General features: G+C 34.9%; 2 protein-coding genes across 2 annotated transcripts; both read left to right on the top strand.

The window, feature by feature from the left end:
- The first annotated feature begins 1,932 nt into the window (after positions 1-1,932).
- On the top strand, positions 1,933-12,161 carry ren (renin). The gene is made up of 9 exons (XM_027167565.2): positions 1,933-2,482; positions 3,915-4,074; positions 5,253-5,376; positions 5,484-5,602; positions 6,602-6,798; positions 7,106-7,228; positions 7,920-8,064; positions 9,587-9,685; positions 10,382-12,161. The coding sequence occupies exons 1-9, from the start codon at positions 2,427-2,429 to the stop codon at positions 10,541-10,543; spliced, it is 1,185 nt and encodes a 394-aa protein (XP_027023366.2). The 5' UTR covers positions 1,933-2,426; the 3' UTR covers positions 10,544-12,161.
- A 2,548-nt stretch (positions 12,162-14,709) lies between these two features.
- csf1b (colony stimulating factor 1b (macrophage)) lies at positions 14,710-21,922 on the top strand. The gene is made up of 8 exons (XM_027167564.2): positions 14,710-14,958; positions 16,392-16,505; positions 16,783-16,845; positions 17,533-17,703; positions 19,618-19,813; positions 19,985-20,118; positions 20,991-21,034; positions 21,543-21,922. The coding sequence occupies exons 1-8, from the start codon at positions 14,908-14,910 to the stop codon at positions 21,604-21,606; spliced, it is 837 nt and encodes a 278-aa protein (XP_027023365.1). The 5' UTR covers positions 14,710-14,907; the 3' UTR covers positions 21,607-21,922.
- The last annotated feature ends 244 nt before the right edge of the window (positions 21,923-22,166 follow it).

Below are 22,166 nucleotides of genomic sequence, written 5' to 3'. Positions count from 1 at the left end.
AAGATATAAATATATATCTTGAATATATTAATAAACAAAAATAGATCTTAAAAATTTTTCAATTTCAAAGGAAAGATACTACTGATTAATATAGGTAATTATTTATTTATTAAATCAAAGATATGCCATTATTTATTTATATATATAAAAAACAATAGATTTTTGTCATTTGCTTTCTAATATTCTTAGAAAGTTGATCGAAATGAATGCGTACAAATTTGCATATGTAAAAACACACACACACACACACACACACACACACACACACACACACACACACACACACACACACACACACACACACACACACACCCCAAATCAATGTTATAATATTTTCTATTATTACAATGTGAAGATGTTCTTTAAAGGCAAAGTTAAAGTTGTATTGTAATTTTAGTATGGATTAATCCATAACATATAAATATAACTGCTCTAAAACATTTTGAGCAATTGTCAACATTTTGAAATAGAAATTTCTGAAATATACTTCCATTTAAAGATAAAAATGAACATTTAAAGGCATGTAGTCTTACATTAGTTATAAACAAAAAAAGGAGAATTATTGTTTTGTTATTCAAAAGGCTTGGTTTTGATTGGTTCAAAATCAACCAGGCCATAGAAAGAAAGAAAGAAAGAAAGAAAGAAAGAAAGAAAGAAAGAAAGAAAGAAAGAAAGAAATGGACAGATGAAGACGCTTCAGTCATTGTTCTACAAGATCCTACAGCAGGTTCATTTGGATCTCACCACCACGTGGTCATTAAAAGGAATTGCATTCAACCTGCTCGCCATCTTCCCAAGCTTTCCCATCCAATGACGTCATTACACAGAGAGCTTGCAGTAGAAAAACAGGCCACAAGAAGCAAAGCCGCCGAAACCAAGCGTAGGATGTAAATTATTATGTTATGCCATCAAAAGTAATATGTGAGGTTCCCATGCCAATTAAAGCCAGAAAAACAGCACGCTGTAAGATGAAGAGCGATCAAGACCTCCTTCTAGTGTGGGAAACTCTGTGCCAGGCATCCACACAACCCCCCAAGATTAAAGGTCAGAGGTCACATGGAGCTGCCTGCAGTCACATTGAGGCCAAGCGCGTCAGCACAAAGCCAAAGAGGTGCCATGATGCATCACGATGTCAGTGACACACTGTCTGACATTTACGTAATATCGTGAGCATGAATTGAATATTTATTTATGTAATAACAAAGCGAGAGGAAAAATAGCCATACACAAATGCTTGATAAAGTCATTGAGTAGTGAAATGAGCTGATGCTTCTGAAGTAGTCGCCTGGCGACTATCAAAGCCTGAGAATGAATTAAGTGGAAACCTTTAACCTGAGACTGACGTTAGAAGTGCTATCTGACTCCACTACTGTGACACTGTGGGAACAATTACTTCCCCATCTAACACTTTAGTCTCGACACTCTTGTAGCAGGTGTTAGGTTTGAATGCACATATCCACAGGTCTCTCTCTCTCTCACACACACACACACACACACACACACACACACACACACACACACACACACACACACACACACACACACACACACACACACACACTAAACAGAATGTAGCAGGTCGGTGGTTTGGTGTTTTTAGCCCGCACTGTATCTGGCTATTCTTCATTCATGTAAGCATGTTCATCCAAGCATGAAACCCAACACCACTGTTTTTTTCATATTGGAAAATAAAGAGGGAGGCTTGTGTAAGAAAGTGCCTGCTTGGCTTAGATAAAAGAACATCCTTTTTTTTTCAAGCTGATACTACAAAAGAGGAAAATCTGGCCCATGCATAGTAGCTGATAATAGAGATTGGTGAAGGATCACTTATTTATCTTTCATGTTTGCCTTTCAGGGTATAGCTATGAAACTGGAATTTATTCCTTTTTATATTTTATAAAACCATTTTAAAACAGCCATATAGCATTGTATTCCTGAACACATCCACCTCACATTGAGAAGTACTTCTTTAAAAGTAGCCACAAGATTAAGTTTCCAACAAGTAATGAAAAACAAGCTATATTAGAGCCACAGAGAGAAATTTTGATAACCATTTTTAATCCCCTTAGAATCAGATGTTGTTTAGTCACAATCTTCATTATGCCTAATATTTCCACAGCAGGTTTCTACCACCCATTTGAATATTGTGCAATAGAGAAATATCTGGTCTACTGTACATGACCTCCTCAAGGGCAAAAGGTCACTCAACAAGGGAGCATTTAATCATGAAAAAACTAGATGGTAGACAGAGCGAGAGAGACTGAGATAGAGAGATAAATAGAGAGGGGATAGCAAGAGGCAGCTAGTATTACTGTTAAACCCGACAAGGAAAGACAAAATTCTCGGTTAAAGGCTGTGAACTACAGGAGCCGTCATAGAAGTGCAGGGTTAAGAGGTTCTCATAGCCATCTGCTGCATCTGGAGCGATGAAAGCGTGGGCCATTCTCCTGTCACTGTGCGTGACTGTGCAGGCCTTGCGGAGGTATGTCCATACAACTTACTTTTTATTTTTTTTAAATATAAAAGTAGGTGCCTGTTTTCTGTTTGAAGAATTTGAAGTGTGACTGTATATTGTGTGAAGGTATAAAGGTATTATAGATATCATAGGTATGATGCCAAAACACTATAAATAAACACTATAAATAGCATTGTTATAATGCTGAAAGGAATTTAGAAAAAAAAAAGTATAAAATAAAAAAAATAAAGAAGCCTGAAATTTTAAAGTCAATCATTTCCAGATATTGAAATATATTAAAATGTTTAGTAAAACTTAAGAATATTCTGTTGTCAAAGTAAAACTAAAAAAACAACAACAACAACAACAACAACAACCCTGTTGTCTTTATAGATCTCCTTTAGAAATCTTCTTATTTCCTGAACTAAACTTGCATTTCTAAAATCTTTATCATTTTATGTTTTCATGACATGAATTAATGACATGATGAAATAAACATAAAAAAATATAGTCTGGAAATCGTCTGGCAAAAGCCTGGAATTCTGGACATAATCTAGTGCTTGTCAAATATTTTATGTGCAGATGGTAAAAAAAAAAAAAGTAAAAAAAAGAAGTGTAGTGAATTTTCATAACATTTTATCTGTTATGACCATGAGATAAAGGAGAAGCGCTGAACAAACAAAATTTGTTACTTTCAAATAAAAGTACATCCTGTTAGTGTAATACACCAGCATTTTGCAGACATTAACAATTAGATTACAGAAAAATCAGTAGAACAAATACAGCAAATATAACAATATAATACGGCAAAAAAATTTAAATAGTGCCGAAAAAATATGGAAATTATACCTAGCAACCGAATAAAAGAACAGACAGACAGACAGACAGACAGACAGACAGACAGACAGACAGGTAGATAGATAGATAGATAGATAGATAGATAGATAGATAGATAGATAGATAGATAGATAGATAGATAGATAGATAGATAGATAGATAGATAGATAGATAGATTTATGACAAGTAGTATGTGCAAAATAGGAATATGTGCAAGTTGTCCAATATGTGAATAAGAAATATCATTATATGTTGTGCAAATGTGTGCATTAAGTTCATTATTTGTACAAGAAACAAGAATTGTATGTACAGACGATATACATATATAGACATAAGCAATGAATTTATAGTTATAGAATTACTAATTATAATTGGTAGAAAAGATGTAACAGAGTGTACAGGGTGTAGCAGAACTACCTTGCGATTACAGCTAGTGAAGTATTAGTGAAACAGTAAGGGGTCCTAGCTTTATCTCTGTTTGCTATAAATCACTGATGCTGGAGACTCCATCAACATCTTGTAAATTGAAAACTGCATCACTTCAAGCCACAGATAACGCTATAAATATTATAAATCTGTAATGTTCTGTTTTTTTTCTGAATTACATATTTCATCTAATTAGGATCACTCTGAAGAAAATGCCTTCCATCAGAGAAGCTCTTAAGGACACAGGGGTCACGCCGGCAGAAGTTTTCACTGTACTTGCACCAAAGATGAATGCCAGTCCTTCACTTCACAATGGCAAGGCACAATTCCCAACGCCTCTAACCAACTATCTGGATGTGAGAGCCAAATCTGTTATTTGTATACATTTTATAGTGAGAACTGAATAAAACCAGCCATGGTTTTAACAATCATAACAAACAAAACATAACAATCCCCTGTACTTTTCCAAGAAACTACACAGAATCTGAAACAATATGAGAGGAAAATCTATATTCAAGTTTTCAATTCAATTCAAGTTTATTTGTATAGTGCTTTTTACAATAGACATTGTCTCAAAGCAGCTTTACAGAACATAAACATAGAGCAGAAGGTAAACATAATTAATGATAAAGGAATTAACGAATAATAAAAGAAATAAGAATTAACAGAATAAAAATTCTAGATTATTATTAGATGTATATAGTTCACAGTGTGTATGTATTTATTCCCCTATGAGCAAGTCTGAGGTGACTCAGGCAGCAGTGGCAAGGAAAAACTCCCTTAAATTGGTAAAGGAAGAAACCTTGAGAGGAACCGGACTCAAGGGGGAACCCATCCTCATATGGGTGACACTGGGGGTGTGATTGTAATATACAGATATATATATATATGTACTATATACGTAGATTGCAAAATTATTTCCAAATTAAAAATGTAAAAGTTGTAGTAAAGTATTAATCCCTGTTGTTGTGAAACTCCTAAATTAGTTGCCATGAGACGCCATATCATTCGTTGAATCGACTCGAATTGTGTGCAGTTAGTTTCAGTTCTTCTCTCTGTGATGAGAGTTTTGATATCTTACATATCGTGTTCATTTTTTTCTTCTTTTTTTTTTTTGCCAGGCTGACAAAAAGTCAGTTATCAGTTATATAAAGAATCAACAGACTGTGGGTCACTCTGAAATAGATAAAGAAACCACAGAGAAGATGGGAGATGGTTTACACATTAGCCCACACAAACACTCAGCAAAGCTGGAGTATGTGGAAAAGTGTTGAAAAGAATGGCAGACTTTGAAAAGAACATACTGTAGACTCATAGACGGAAATGTTCCGCATTTTAGCATTGCTACAAAAGTTTTGTTTTTGACAGAAAGCCAACAGTACTCTTGACTCTCAGGAAAGCATCCCCAAAGTGAAGCATGGCGGTGTTAGCATCATGCTGTAGGGCACTAAGAAATTGTCCATAGTAAAAATCACCTGTAGTAAAGTATAGTATAGTAAATATCTCTCTCTCTGTCTCTCTCTCTTTCTGGAAGTCTCAATACTTTGGGGAGATTAGTATAGGAACACCAGCACAGCTGTTCAACGTTGTGTTTGATACTGGTTCTGCCAACCTTTGGGTTCCTTCACAGAGCTGTTCTCCACTATACACTGCATGCTGTAAGTGACTCTCTTTTCACACACACTCTGACATATATATGCTCCATTTAAATTTGTCTGTCTTTAACTTTCCTTTTCACGCTTTCTTTTTTTTAATTTTTTAACAGTTACTCATAACAGATACGATTCCTCTAAATCTCACACACACATTCAAAACGGAACAGGATTCTTCATCCAGTATGCTTCTGGAAGCGTCCGGGGATTTCTGAGCGAGGATGTAGTTGTGGTAAGTATAAAATGACAACATTATAAACATTGATATTAAACACGATCATAATTAGACTTTTTACTTTGGCACATTTGAATTCTCAAATCTGATTGGTCAGATTTATTTTCTGTAGATTTTTGTAGCAGAAAATCACACAATCTAATTAAAAGTATGCGGTTTTATGAAAAACAAAATCTAAATTGTTGGTATTAAGACACTTTCTTTAAGGAGATCTACAGGAGTCTAGAGCGTCAGTGGTTTCTAACAGTCATATTTTATATATTTCACTATGTAGGAGTGTTCAGGATGGAGGGACTGAGCTGCATCTTAATAACAAAGGGTGTATAAAGCTGCTGTTACATAAGTGATAACAGGAGCTAATTTGTTTCAGAGTAAATGTAACTCTAACGTCAAATGTAACTCTAAATGGATAAAATAAAATATGTAAAATACTTCAGAACATGCTATATGATAATAATCAACTTCAGTGTGGTAAAAAGAAATAAGCTGTAAATTAGACCACACCACAGGATCCTAATCTTGATTATTTTCCTTTATATTTCATACATTGACAGAAACGTGTCCCTCAGTAAGAACAAAATCCAGACCAAATGAATGGACAGGGGTTTAACTAAAAATAACAAGATCAACATACGAAGGAAACACTAAGGAAAAACTAGGCAACAAATTACAAAACACTATACAGAAACCAGAAACACAGTAACAAGTGATTCCCAATTATGTCTAGCACTCATTGAAAAACACAAGCAACAAAACAGGTATAAATAGGGGAAGTAATTTGGAACAGGTATGCAGAGGCGGGAAAGTAATTTGGAACAGGTCTGCAGAGGCGGGAAAGGACTAAGGATCGGTCAGAGAAAACACGTGATAGCACAGAACATGAACAAAGACACGTCGCACAGAATATTATCAAACCCTGCTGGAACACCATTGTAAATTGTCCAAGCCAACACTTATAGTCTGCTATGATTTGACCAGTGATGTTGTCATCCACAGGTGAGCGGTATCCCGGTGGTGCAAGTGTTTGCAGAGGCCACAGCTCTTCCGGCAATCCCATTCATCTTTGCAAAGTTTGATGGTGTGCTGGGAATGGGTTATCCAGAGGCAGCTATTGATGGCATCACACCAGTGTTTGATCGTATTATGTCTCAGGGAGTGCTGAAAGAGGACATTTTCTCTGTTTATTACAGCAGGTGAGCAGTAAAGTGCAGGGTGTTGTCCCAAGTGAAGCTTTCAGGCATGAGGTATAATACTACAAAATATATTTATTTATTTGTCTTGGTAAGTTCAGGAAATTGATCTGGTTGTTATTGCTCTAAAGCCAAAGTACAAGCTTCTTAGATCCTGTACATGGTATTATTGTGCTATATTTACATTTATTACTCTTAAAAGGTCTTGTTTTAAGTTTTAAGAAGTTGAATCTTCTCATTATGTAAGCATATATTATTAACATTATTATATTTCCAGTTTTAACCATAAGCACATATATTTTTACCTCAGAGATCCAGGACGCATTCCTGGAGGAGAACTGTTGTTGGGTGGCACAGATCCAAATTACTACACAGGATCCTTCCACTATGTCAACACTAAAGGCGAGGGCAAGTGGGAGGTCATTATGAAAGGGTAAATATGTTGAAAGTTTATTAAATACTATTAAAGTTAAAGTAAATACTTTATAAGACTATTGTATATGTTTTATAATCTGTCCATATCAAGCATAATTTACTACTACTAAAGAAAAAAAATACTTATTTAGTTGAATCAGTTTTAATTGTTTATATGATTATTATATGGGACTGAAGGAAACATGTATAAGCAAACATATATATATATATATATATATATATATATATATATATATATATATATATATATATATATAAAATAAATTAATACAAAATTAAATAAATACAAAAATAAAAAACAAAAACATAAACAAACAAACAAACAAATAAATAAATATGTCTGATCATTGTGGGATTATGAGACATTTTTATCCAACTGCAGTTAAACAGCTCAACAGTTAAATAGCCGAATTGTTAGTTTTTATTTGTTTAACACCATACAAAATTAATTAATATTAATATCTTATTTGACAAGTTGAATGCATTAATTATATGAAATTAATATTGTACTGTGTAATATTATTTTTTTTTAAAAATAGGGTTTAGAATTGACTTCTTTATACTTTATATCTTGCATATAAACATATCAAATATCAAATATTAAATAATCAATAAATAATATCATATAAAATAAAACAAAAACTAAACATTTTCATTTTAATGAAAAAAAGTGACTGTCTTTTTTACAGTGTATCTGTGGGTGAAGAGAAATTGTTCTGTACAGAAGGCTGTAATACTGTGATTGACACAGGCTCCTCCTACATCACTGGTCCCGCCTCCTCTGTCTCCCTTCTCATGAAGACGATCGGTGCTGTTGAGCTTGCAGAGGGAGGAGTAAGTTCTGTTCACTTCATGAAACTGTTCAAGTCTGTTACTTACATTTACATGTGCTTGTTCACAATATGGCTCGTTAATTTGTGGACCATGTGTTGTTTTGGTAAGAGAATTCCCTCTGAGTACGTTGTTCTCCTGAAGACTACAGTTATATTGTTTTGATCCCTGAGGCCTCAAAGGGCTTATTTCAGGAAGGAACAGTCATTAACAGGCATTAGGGATTCCTTTAAAGGAAAGAAATGTTATCAATATAAGTAATAATAAAAGCAACATGAAGTAAACACTTAATATCTTTTATTAAAAGATGATGCTATTCATGATTATCACAAAAAAAATGAAAATAGTTGGAGAGAAATATAAAATGTAAACAGTTAGCTGAAGTACACTGATTAAAACTTATCGCTGTGCAGAAATATACTGAATACATAAACACAGTGGATCCTAGCAAAGACCAAGTGGCTTACAAGGTCTGTGAATGCATCGTTTATTTGAAAATTGATATTTACAGCACAGATGCCATTTGGAAAACAACTTGTAATCAAAATCAACGTCAAAAACCACACATCTCTATGGAGCATTGTCTTCTCCCGGGCCGTGTGGTTGTATTCTCCGGGAAGAATATCCCAGCTTTCCTTAGAAATTGTTTCTGAATATATGAACATGTCTGAGAACTCTCACTTATGTGTTCATAACTCATTACATTGCACAGACGGTTGCAATAGCTAAACTACATTGCCATAAATAGGAAATATTCCAGAAGAAGAAGAAAAAAAATACAGACCATATTTTGGTGGTTGAAAGAGGTTGTGGGATATTTAAATGTTTTCTAAATCATCAGGTGTTTCTGGAAAGGGTTTTTGACCTATTGGACATATTCAATCAGCATAAACAAACAAATTGTCTTATTGATTCAAAAAATTATGATGTCAAATAAGTCTGGAAACTGATGGCCTTAGTGCAAGATATTGTTACCTCTGTTGGAATAACCTTACACTGAATTTTAGTGGTTGAAGATGACCTGCTTCAAATTTTACATGCTTGGGTCATCTCAGGGAGCAGAAATGGGTTTAATATCATTTAATATTTACACTTGTGTTTTTTCCTATAAATATATTACCCCAAATTTCATATGAGTCATTAACCACCAATGTGGAGTGTGACATGACAAAGACATTCAATGTGAACATGGTGCAAATTCCATTTTTTAGCCTCTGGTAAAGAGTTAAAATATCTTTACGGAGATCACTTCATGTTCTAAATTGCTTCGATGCTACATTTAATTGTGTTCAGGTTAAATTGACAAAGTTATAAGAAAGTCATTCACCTTCATATATTTTAATGAAAAGATTTTTTTTGCAAGTTGATGTTATCTGACAAACAGTGTTGTTTTCCCCCAGTGTCATGAGTGTATTAGCATTAGCATTAATATTAGTGTATATTAGCAATTAGCTTTAAAGTTAAAATGCTGGATAAAAACATTTTCCTACACAGAAAGATTCTCAATTCTGTTTGTTCTGTTTAGTATACCGTGAACTGTGACCTGGTGATGTCCTTACCCAGTGTGACCTTTCACCTTGGTGATCAGGAGTATCCTCTGACACAAGAAGACTATATTCTCTGGGTAAGATGGCCTCAATGTTAATATTTTAGATGCAAGCACAATTGACATGTTTTTGGATTCTGAATCGAATCATTTTTGCATCAATAAATCAACAGTATAAGCAATGTAGCTTTTTATTTTTTTATTTTTTATAAAACATCATTGTAATTATCTATTAGATTACAGTGCTATGATCAATTTGATCACTTTTATTTATGTAAGTAATAAAACATGAGAAGGTGCACTATTATTACAAAATACACCATACTGTAATATTCCATTTAATTCGATACTGTAATGTATCTTACCATTCCGTGCCATGCCATTACCATACCATATATAAAACAGGTTAGTGGTAAAAAAAAATGGACTGTCTAGTACAAAGCATTGGAATTGGAGTCTTAATCCATAAATGTCAAATAAACACACTTAAACACACTTTATTTAACAGAATAAAAAACTGACAGAAAACTCCATCAGATCGCCATAAAAGATTAATCACCATCCGCTATCCAATCAGAATTCAGAAGTCGATACTGATGTGGTGCAAAATATTATTAGGGCATTGTATTGAAAAATGGCACATCTTTACCTGAAGCTATACTTTTTTTTGTAAAGGAACCCCAGCATCAATGCACTCACTAGATTCTTGGCTTCAGTGGAATGGTACCTCTCCTTCCTTCATTAAATCCTTTCCTTTTTCTTTCCTGTCTACAGCAGTCACAGTTTGGGGTAAACATTTGCACTGTGACATTCAGAGAGCTGGACCTTCCGCCTCCTGCTGGTCCTGTCTGGATACTGGGGACAAAATTCATTGCCCGATATTACACAATGTTTGACCGAACAAACAACCGCATTGGATTTGCTCAAGCAGTGTGACTCTCTCCAGGGCATTCCAGAAATTATTGAAGTATATCATACCATACCAAATCACACCATACCACAGCATACTATATCACATCCTACCACACCATTCTACACTCCACCACACCACACCATACTGCACCATAACATATCACATCCTACCACACTCTACCACACCATAGCTCACCATACCATATCACATCCTACCACGGCTTACCATATAACACCATACAACACCCTACCACACCACACTATACCACACCTTACCAAATTACACTATATCACACTTATCATAGCATACCACACCTTATGATATCACCCTATCACACCTTACCATAATAAACCATAACATACCACACTCTTTGAATCCACACAATATTATACCTCACCACAATAGCACACCATACCATAAGACACCCTGCCATACAGTACCACACTACATTATCATACTACACTACACAATATTATATCACATTGACAGATACTGCTTTTAAACCACAGAGCTGATTAATTCTCACATATGATTGCTCTGACAAAATGGTCCAAACACCAAGACTGTCAACACCAAGCTGTCTTCCTGCTTAGCAGTAAAGTTGGACTGGGTTTTGTTTGACCTGTAATTAGGTTTGGATATCAGCTATATAATTAAATGTAGACCCTATATTATACATCCAGATTAAAATCCCACAAAATTAAAGCAAGCTGTCTACGTAAATAATGGCCAGTGAAATAATCAGAAGTACTTTCTCTTTCTTTGTTATTGCATGACTTTTCCACCTATAGACAGTGCAGTGCATTCAAAAAGAAAATGAAATTTCTTTATATCACATTCCTTTTAGCAGTTTCAGGTCAGCAAGTTCTTGTTCCTGACACACTAGTTTTGCATGGACAGTGTCTATGTGTCAGTATCCAAAAGCACTAAAACTGCACATACAGATTTATATATTTTTTTATGGGTTTCTGTCAGAACGTCCATCAAAAACCATATGGAAAATGTGCTAAATTAAATTCCATCTATTTTAGCACAGATAAGGTTATACATTGGGTAGAAACTGAGCCATAGACCTTTGAGTGATTTAAAAACTGTAACATCTTCTTTTTGAATTTATCATATTCACCCACAGCCTAATTAGTGAACGTTTCAAGTTTAAAATCCTTGTGGAGGGAAAAAAGGTCCTATGTAAAGAAAAACTCACCAAATGTCCTACTGATACTGTAAAACACTGTGATATCTGTCATAAGCTTTCAATACCAGCAATGTTCTATAAACTGTAATTCAGAATACACAACATGAAGTTACTGTCAGTTACTATTAGAGACCTTTGTTATACATGTGAACATCTTATTTGAATAATTTCCTTTCATGAATGGCTATTTGCTAGTTTGCACTTTATAGGGGGCCAAACATAATTATAAACCTTGTCTCACCCTAGCACAGGCTTTTTGCCATTGCTTATCATATGTTCCTAATTTTAAACGTTCCTCTTATTTGTACTGCAATGTTCCATCTCTCATGTTCTTTCTGCTTTATTCATTTCAGAATATTTAATCAATTCATTTGAGTCATGACTATTACTGTGATTTATGTGCTTTACTGTATTAATAAAGAGTGGAACGGACTGATGTGAATCGAGATTTGTTTAAATTGAGCTTTATTTCGAGAATATTTAGCATGTTTAACATTTATCTTGCATTTTATTTTAAAGGAGTCTCCAGTGTCAACTCTTTGAAAAGTTCAGGTAAAGCAAAAAAAAAAAACAACAACAGTATATTCAAAAAGCTTTCTATAATCTGATAGTATGTAAATGACCTTACAATGGTTATATACAACCAACACTAACTACAACCGACACAGCTGCCATAAAAAATGATGAACGATAAATCAACAAAATATTTTGGTGTATTTTTAACCTCCTTGGCCAATTTCATATTTTGTATAAAAAAACATACAACAGGCAATCATGTAAATTATGGAATTTCTGTTCTGTTATAATTGCTTAGCTTATAGTATAATGCCAATTTTTGATATATAAACATAACCTAATAATCCTATAGAGAAATGTTACTGCTGGTAATGATGATCAAATTGTATATAAGAAAATAAAATATAGCAAATAAAATACAATTTTAATTAAAATTGCAATAATGATAGCAATACAGGTGTCCAACAGCAGGAAACCAGATAAGGATTTGGCACAAGATACTATGGCATGAGAAATGATATTTAAGTGATCATTGATTAAAAGATCCAGCCAAACACGTACTCAAAAGTACAAACTTACTATGTTTAAATGTACTCAAGTATTAAAAAGTCTAAATTAGGTGAAGTTCGTGTGTTCTGAGATGTAAAGAAGATGCTTCAATTTTGTATGTTTTAGTCATAGTTTACTCATTAAAAGCACTTTAAAATATTTTGCTGAGGTAAAGCATTCTCATACTCATTCTCTCATCCACAAAGATATAGCATTAACTCTGTTGTGTAGTATAAGGCCAGCAATTAGTATGTTTTTATTGATTTTATGTTATACTGAAATGATTGGATGCAAAACTGAGCCTGTTTGTTTGATGTATAGCATATAGTCATTGACTGGGAGAAAGATGATAACACCTTCGAGATTTAACACGTTAAGGGTTTAAAAGGAAATTTAATGACTAAAACTAAGACTAACTTTTTTCTGGAAGTATTTCAAGTACTTATGTATTAAACAGGGCAAAATAATACTTAGGCATGGTAATGAAGACAATTACTCAAGTATTACTTTTACCCCTCCTGAAAGGAAGTTCTTGATATTTAGTTTTTTCTCATTTAATTACTAATATTTAATAAATTAATATACTATTTTTAATTTCGGATATATCTGTTGATAGTCACAAAGACTCCTGCAGTATGAGATACAATAATAAATGTTAAAGGTCTTCTCATCTTGAACAATGACAGGAAAGACAATGTTTTCAGGTCATGCTTCATCTTGATCATGAAAGAAATCCGAAACCAAACTGATGATATATTTATCATGCCAGAGGTTTGCACTGTGTATGTCCATGTTGTTCTTTTGGTTTCATTGACAAACTCAGCAAAGCCATAAATACATATGTGTATCATGAATGTGGTTATTCCGTTCGGTTGGGAAAATCCACTGGAATGGGCAGTTGGTGAGCAGTGAAAATAGCATCTTGTGATGCGGTGACCTTTTGTGTGCATCAGCAAATATTTCAACACATCCTTCTATTGTTCTCTCAGTTGTACTTCAGCACAAACTCTATAAAAGGTCATAACAAATATTTACATCGTTGGAATGGCTTTGTAAATATATATACTACTAATTTGACAGAAAACACCCACAACAAGGAGGTCAGGTTATATTTAGCATGTAATTATATCCTACACATGGTGGATTTAATGTTTTTGATTTAATACTGTATATGTCAAAGACAGAGGTATATCAGTTATATGATTGCACTGAGTAGTAGATTTATCATTTCAGCTTTCTGAGAAGAAAAATTGAGTCAATCTGAAAAGAAGGCAATTCAGTCAATAGACATTTGAAATATACAGTTAACGCAAATTTAGAATTGCACAATGACAGAAAATCTTATGTTCCTGTGAGGTTTTTTCTACAGTGTTGAATTCTCGATTCTGATTGGTCTAAGGTGCTGATTCCTTTTCTTGTAACTTTTGCTACAATTCAGTTATAGCGTCCATCATTCTCTGGTTCAGATTCTCATCATTTAGAAAATTTATTACGTGGTTGATTTGAGTTGTATGGAATTTCAAATGAAAACATTGTCATTTCAGTAAAAATTCGAATTAGATTTGGGAGGATCGGCTTGTAAATATTCAAGTCAAGATCAGACTCCATGTTTCTGTGAATACAATACTGACTTATCTTAACAAAAGAAAAGTCTTCCAGATAAGTGTATCCACAGTTTATTCAGCTTGAGTGAGGAATAACACTCCGGGGGCATGTTGTTATTATAAATGAAGAAATGCTCTAGTACTCAACAACTTCTATAACAGTAACACAAAGAGAGGGGGAGGGAGAGTGAAAGAAAGTTAAGTGAGAAAGAGAGAGTGAGAGAGAGAGAGAGAGAGAGAGAGAGAGAGAGAGAGAGAGAGAGAGAGAGAGAGAGAGAGAGAGAGAGAGAGAGGTGGGAGGGTCAAAACCAAAACCAAAGAGGGGAGAAATGACAGAACTTGATATTCATTCATCTGTGGATTGTTACTCTGCTCTGCTCTCAATCTGAATTAAAACCTTCATGATCAACTGCTCTGGGTTTCATAAATATGTATATATATATTTTTGTACATGAAAATCAACAGGCTTGCAATGTGCTCAAATGAATCTAAGTGAAGAAGATCTTTTTCTCCTGCTGGATCCATGAGTCAGATGAACCTTTACATCTCTGCCCACATTCTCCACCAGACCCAGGTATGTACACAGAGCATGTGACTGGAGAGAGATCTGAAATTACTGATAAATGAAAGAGCTGCTACTTTTCCCGATGCACCAGGTTTTACTAACAAACTAAGCATTAAAAAGTGTTTCCCTTAAACATGGGAAAATAAGTTAACAAATGGAAATTTCCATGAAATTGTATTTTTTTCTATAGCTCTGTTGAAAGCTTTATTCTGATTGGTCAGAAAGTGGTAATTACATTTGTATAACAGTAACTATAATAGAGCAGGGCAAAGTTTATATTCCTATTCCTATTCCTATACATTAGTGTGTCTATAGTATCAACCAATTGAGATTAAACTATTACTAATAATAATAATTGATAAAAAAAACAAAAAAAAACCAGCAACAAAAAAAAAAAAAAACTTGGAAGGAGTCTTCTTGGAAGGAGTCTCCATTGTCAGCACTTTGTAATGCCCGGAAATAAATGACTGTATTTAGGAGAGAGCAAAGTTCCTTTGTAGCACAACAAGCTACACTTCCTTTCTCATTAAATACAATAAAGAGAGAAAAAGAGAGGCAGATCAGGGAATGACTTCATTCCACAGCAATAAAGTTAAGTATAAACAAGCAAATGAAGTAAGAATTTTTGTCTTTGAATGAATAAAATAACTGGAATCTTTAGCAAATTTCTATCATTATTGGAAAACAATCCATATATTGGATTCCCCTTCATAACATATTTGGCAAAAAATCCGCAAGCGTCTGTTAAACAACCGAACATGAAGATGAATATCACCTTCTAGCATGATAACAACCCAATGTACAATGGCTTCAGAAGAACTAGAGGAGCAACATTTTAGAACAGTCCAATCAGAGCCCAGAGCTAAATCCTATCCTATCATTTTCTATCCTATATTTCCATGAAGAGTACTGTAAAATAAAAAATGAAAGTGCTGTATTACTACAAGCAAAGATGATTAGCTAAGGGGTGTGTACACTTATGCGACCAGTTTTTTGACATCTTAATTTCATTATTCACAACAGACGGTTTTATCCATTGTGTTTTCCAGCTCTATTTATTATAATAGGTTCAGATTTCCTTTGATTTGCTGTTGGTATTTTCTTAAAATATCCTTTCTATGATGAGAAAGGATCGTTTGGTAGCGGTTTCCAGTAGACAAAGACAGTGAACTAGTTTGACTAGCTTGGCTGTACTGTATTTTAGTAGCTGGTATGTAGCCTTAGCAGCTGTATTATTAACTAGGGTTGTAAGAATATCTGGATAAAAACTCGGTCACATGAATAAATGTAAATGGAACAGTCCCACATCCTAATCAAAAAGATAAACATGAAGCTAAGATATCTTCCAGGAAAGTCATTCTGTATAGGGTGCCATGTTAACATTTTATTTAAATTATTTATTTATTTATTTATTTATTTTTATTTCACCTGCATATGCCCAGGTGAGGAGTGTGTGTGTTCTTCTGCTCCTGTATATTCCTCTGTGTATGATGGACATCCCTGGACCATGCAGGCACTCCATAACCAAAGAACACCTACTCCAGATAAATCATCTAGTGAGTATATCTTATTTTGTATTTTATTGTATTTTAATTCAACTTACTTTTATTCATGCTATTTGAACTAAAAAAGTTACTGGTAAAATTCTAAATACACCAATAGAGAAAAAAAACTTGTCTTAATTGACTGAATCAGCAAAAATCCTGACATTGCTTTATTATGTTCACAATATATGTGTAAAAATTCCTATTGGAAGAATATAAGTTTCTATGATGTGTAAAATCAAGCAATGGAAAAATGCTGATGTCAGATAATTCTTACACTGTTTTTCAGATCAATAACCAGATGACGAATGGATGTTCAATATCCTACATGTTCATTGAGAAGAGACATCTGGTAAGACTATTCACATTCAACAAGACTTCTTTTTGGAATTAGGATTAAATAGTGCTCTTGTACAGACTCTGTGGTGCTCTGTTCCTGAATTGGGAGATATCAACATACCACCTATTCCTTTGTCAGTAAAGAGATCCATGTGTTCTTTCACACTTTGACTTAAAAATAGCTGTCTATTTAATGCCCAGAAGCCAAGAAAGCAAATTTTTTCATGCTTCCTAAATGAGAGCGATAGCACTACTCTTTCTCTCTTGTCAATCTTGGGCACTTGCGAGTAAATGTATGCAGAATGGGGTAGCTATCACTCTCCTCTGTGTGTTACACTGCCATGTGATGCAGCATGAGCAGCAGTTTAAACAGATGAGTTTGTCTGGCTTTACATGGCTCAGAACAGAGCATGAAATAGCTGGCCTTTTTCAAAAACCCGTTAAAAATTAAGAGTGTTGGTTTAAGATTAAACCAAGAATTCATAAAAAATTTATAAAGGGTTACATAGCAAGAAACAAAAAATTCATTGCTATAAATGAGCAACCCCAAAAGAGGCACAGTTTCTAAAGCTTCTATTGAGCACAGGAGAGTATTTATTATTACATCAGTTACATAACAGTTTCCAGTTTTCCACTGGTGCAAGGGTGAGTCAGAGTAATGTTCAAAAACAGACTCACAACTTAACTTTCTGTCTTTCAGAGCTCAGTGTGTTATGTGAAAGCAGCTCTGCCGTGTGTGTTGGACTTGCTGAGTACACACATCCGATATTCCCAAGACTCGGAGAGCGCCCTGTCAGTCCGCTCTCTACAGAACCTCATCCACAACATCTACTCCCAGCACTGTGTGCCACCTCTTAATGAAGAACTCGAGGTGTGTGTGTGTGTGTGTGTGTGTGTGTGTGTGTGTGTGTGTGTGTGTGTGTGTGTGTGTGTGTGTGTGTGTGTTTTCTGACTGTTTACATAGAAATGAGTGCAAAACTTTGCATACCCATAAGAAAAAAAAATTGCTCTCCCATATGTTACCTTATTAAACCCAGTGGCGAAAAAAAAAACCTGTTTAACTCAGAAGATTTTCCAACTTCCTTATTTAAATATAAATCATAAATGCAGTTGTTTCACAAAACAGACTGACATTCAAAATGTGACATACAAAAATCCAGATCTTGGATTTTTCAGAATAGAATCATCAGATCCAACCTGCTGTAATGGCCAAAGTCATTTAAATACACCACACTTCTCAAAGGTACAGAACAAATATTAAGAAAATTGTTTGTAAAAAAAAAATCCATAAAAGTTTACACAAATAATTGACCTAACATTTTGGTATTATATTGTACTGAAAATTATGGACGAACTCTGAATAACACTAAAGGTATGCTACATCCTTCTCTCCAAAATACCTTCCCTAGTGTAAATTATGGAAAGAAATGATTAATTATTTCCTCTAGGTGACACTGAAATGTTTTTAAAGCACAGAATGGAATTTTATTCTGCTCATATGTGCTTGTCTGGGTAGAATTGCTCTAATGCTATAACAAGAAGGCGAAAACATGTGCAGGATACATATCCTTAACCACTGTAGCTCTGGTTCACCACCTACAACGCCTACACAATTAAATGGATACACTCCAAGCACCAAAATGTCCCCAAGAGGACATGGTGCAATCTAAATTTCATCTCATGTTTACTGTTTCACGATCCACAATTGTATCATGAGCACCAAAATCTAAAGAACTCTAAAGACAGATTTATGAACAAAACCCTGACTTTTTTGAGCCAAGTTTAAGCTCAAGCAAAACATGTTAGTATTCAACACTTTGAAGGGGGGGGGTTGTTTGGGGAGATGAGACTGATGTGAAGCTAAACATTTGGTTTAGTGTTATTCTTCAACCTGATGTATGTTACGTAATGATTGCTAGTGGTTCCAGCACAGTTGCTTTTTTAACAGAGAGGCAGGATTATTTTCTGCCACAATCAGAAATCAGAAACCATAAAGCTATTAGTTACCCCAGTGTTCAAGTTAAAGCCCTTCCCATGCCACAGAAAATAGTAGCTAAATAATTGTAATAAATTAAAGGTAAGCTAGTTGACTACATTAATACACACATCCATCCATATATCCATCCATTCTCTGCATCCCTTACTCTAATGAAAACTATCCCAGGATACTTGGTGCACAAGGCAGATTACACCCTGGACAGGATACCAGTCTATGCCAGGGCACAATGGCACCCCTACTCACATGCTACAGACAATTTATAGATTGCAGTCAGCCTACAATGCATGTCTTTGGACTGGGGAGGAAACTGGAGAACCCAGAGGAAACCCTGAAGCATGGGGAGAACATGTAAAGTCCACTCACACAGTTTAATATGTAGTCATTATCCTTTTCTATAGTGAAAATAAACTCATTGACTTAGTGGTCAGCATATTTGCCTTTGATCTGTATGGACAGAGTTTGCATGTACTCCCTGTGCTTAGGGGTTTCCTCTGGGTACTTTAGTATACTCCGGTATCTGGTATCTCTGAAGCATTCAAATGGATGTGTGAGAGTGTCCATGAGTTCCTTGGAATGGCTCCAGGCTTCCTATGTAGGATAAGTGGTAGATGGCAGGATGGATGGATGGCTGGATGGACTGATGGATGGATGGATAGCTGGATGGACTGATGGATGGATGAATGGATGGATGGATGGACGGAAGGGTTCGGCAAAGGGTAGTATGGTAAAGACCTATCTTCTAATCTTAACACCCAGAGAAATATTAAAGCATTACTTTCCCACCAGGAGACCCCAGTGGTGTTTCTGAAGGAGTTCACAGATAGCCCTGTTCGAGCCTTACAGAGAGCTAAGGAGGTTCTGGATGCCTACCTACAGCTCATCACACAAACTGCCACAGCGGTGGACTGGAGTTGTGCAGTGGAATACAGCTACAGCTACACAACTGTTGACAACACAGAGCTGCTCAGCACAAATAGCACAGGTAGGTACAGTACATACAGATACTGGATTCCTGACTGTGATTGGTCAGAAGGTGTTCTATAGCATGGGCTCTGTTTCTAATGTTATCATTTCTATAACAGTTCACTTACAAAGGGTGTGCCACATGGACAGGAAAACAGTGTGATTAAAGTTTTCCGTGTATTTTTTTCAGATTCCATGCTAGTGATGCTAGGACACGAGCAGAACTCCTCTGATTTGAGTTTCTATAAACTGGGCTTCATCGTGCTGGCAGCGAGTTGTGGAACCTTCCTTCTTATCACTGTCTCTTGCCTCATACACAAAAAGGTAGGTCTTCTGGAAGTCTCTGGTGACCACGTCTTCTTTCATCTTGACTTTAGAGCATTAAAGGTTCATAGTGATCTGAGACAGTCTTTAGTTAACTGGTGGAATAAATTTCCTGGTTATGAAATTGTACCTCATGTCCATATAGTTTTTACATTTCTGTCATTTTGCAGACACCTTTTTCCAGAGGGGCTTACAATTTATTTCAGTTTATACAACAGAGCAATTGAGGGCCTCGCTCAAGGGCCCAGCAATGGCAGCATGGTAGACCTGGGATTCCAACTCATGACCTTCCGATCAGTAGTCAAATGCCAAAGTTTTTCCTTGCCATTGTGACCTTTCCTCATCAAGGATGGATTTGTATTTGTGTCTATAAAATTGCTTTGTGGCAACGTACGTGGTTAAAAGCAGCATGTGTTCAGAAATGCTGTTTAAAGATGTTCCAAGACAGCACCGGTGGTAAAAAATAATTTTACGGCATGTAGTACTGTGTATGATTGTGTATGTGAAAAAGAAAATTTGAAATTGAAATTAAATATGGAACACACTATCCAATATTAATGTAATGACAGACCTACAGTGATTAATAGTTCTGAAAGAGAATAGGTAAAGGTGTTGCCAAATCCCATAATAATCATAGCTTTAGCCAAAATATAAGTATGTACAACATTATACAACACTTTATAGAAATATTTTTCATGCAAACAATGTTTATTTAAAGCTGCTGAAGGATGCTTGATATGTTTGGAATTTCTCCGGTAGAAATGTGTCAGTGATTCATTACAAGTCAGAACTTCAGAACTTTCATGGTTTTGTCCCCTACGTACAGTACAAGTTACATACTACAGCTTTAATTCCATTTTTTTTCCTAACAGAAATTTCATCGACTTCAAAGACGAGACATGGATTTAGACACATGGTAATTTTCCCAGCATTCTTTTATATTCAGAAGCTGTTGATGAATTTTCTACACTGTTACACCATGAGATTGGCAGTTACAGGTTTATAATACATTCTTATAATGAGCTTGTTTCTATATTAATAACTCATTCAGAAGGGCTTGTATGGAGAATGCTGAAATGCTTATAAAATGTGTTGTTTAACTAAAACAAACTTCCTTTTACATTTGCCTTACACCTTCGGGGTTGAGGATCGATTCCTGCCTCTTTCCTGAGTCTTTGGTGTCCTTGTTTTAAGGATTTCCTCCACTAATCCAAACACATGCTTTGCAGGCTGATTAGCATCTCTACATGGTCCGTTGTATGAGTGGATGTTTTAAAAAGGACAGTTTAATCATTTTAATAATTTCTCCATATTGATTGTATAGACTGCTCAAATAACTAAGAGCTAAAAGAGTTGTGTGAACAGCAGTTAAGGCTCTGATAATTTATCTTTCCTTCTTTATTCTCCTTTTCCTTCATCTTCAGGTCCAATGTCAGTCACATAGAATTCTGCTCAACAGATTTTAATCGAATGGATCTGATCATCTGAAGATTCACCAAGATCCAAACTCCACATCCTTCCTTGTAAATTACTGACTTATATTTTCACACATTTCATACAAGTAAACATTCACAGTACCTTACACATGTATTTGTGAACATTAAACTCAAACCCTCTTTGTAATGTTGTATAAATCTTTGAAATAGTCCATTCTTACACAAATATGAATGTTGTATTATTACAAACTTATTTTATATTTATTTCTGCTACATTTGTTTTTTTGCATACATGGTTTTTCTATTTGTAGCTCTGTATCGGACACTTACAGGAAATATTTTTACAAATAAACCCGCTTTTACATAAATTTATGTCCAGTTTTTTTAACTTCTAAAAATAACAGTATCCCAGAGACAATGTCCTGTCCTATAGCAGTGATAAACAGCCTGAAGGTTATCAAAAAAAAAAAAAAAAAATGCTAGAAAAGTTGCTGACAAATAGAGGACTATAGACAGAAAACGCGTACCTACCCCTTTTAGGAAGGTTCACAAATTGTTTCACTTTGAGACACAGTGAAACATTGCCAAGGTTAGGCAATATTTCCGTGCAGC

The sequence above is a fragment of the Tachysurus fulvidraco genome, chromosome 14 (genome assembly GCF_022655615.1).
Source record: "Tachysurus fulvidraco isolate hzauxx_2018 chromosome 14, HZAU_PFXX_2.0, whole genome shotgun sequence".
Lineage (NCBI taxonomy): Eukaryota > Metazoa > Chordata > Actinopteri > Siluriformes > Bagridae > Tachysurus > Tachysurus fulvidraco.
The sequence above is the reverse complement of the archived record's forward strand: the minus strand, read 5'-3'. Positions and strand labels throughout refer to the sequence as shown.

Coding starts and splice junctions, on each gene's coding strand:
- csf1b (XM_027167564.2), top strand. CDS start 14,908: ATGAGTCAGATGAACCTTTACATCTCTGCCCACATTCTCCACCAGACC. Junction 14,959..16,391: donor ACATTCTCCACCAGACCCAG/GTATGTACACAG, acceptor GCATATGCCCAG/GTGAGGAGTGTGTGTGTTCT. Junction 20,119..20,990: donor CTTGCCTCATACACAAAAAG/GTAGGTCTTCTG, acceptor TTTTCCTAACAG/AAATTTCATCGACTTCAAAG.
- ren (XM_027167565.2), top strand. CDS start 2,427: ATGAAAGCGTGGGCCATTCTCCTGTCACTGTGCGTGACTGTGCAGGCC. Junction 4,075..5,252: donor CTCTAACCAACTATCTGGAT/GTGAGAGCCAAA, acceptor TCTTTCTGGAAG/TCTCAATACTTTGGGGAGAT. Junction 5,377..5,483: donor TCCACTATACACTGCATGCT/GTAAGTGACTCT, acceptor ATTTTTTAACAG/TTACTCATAACAGATACGAT.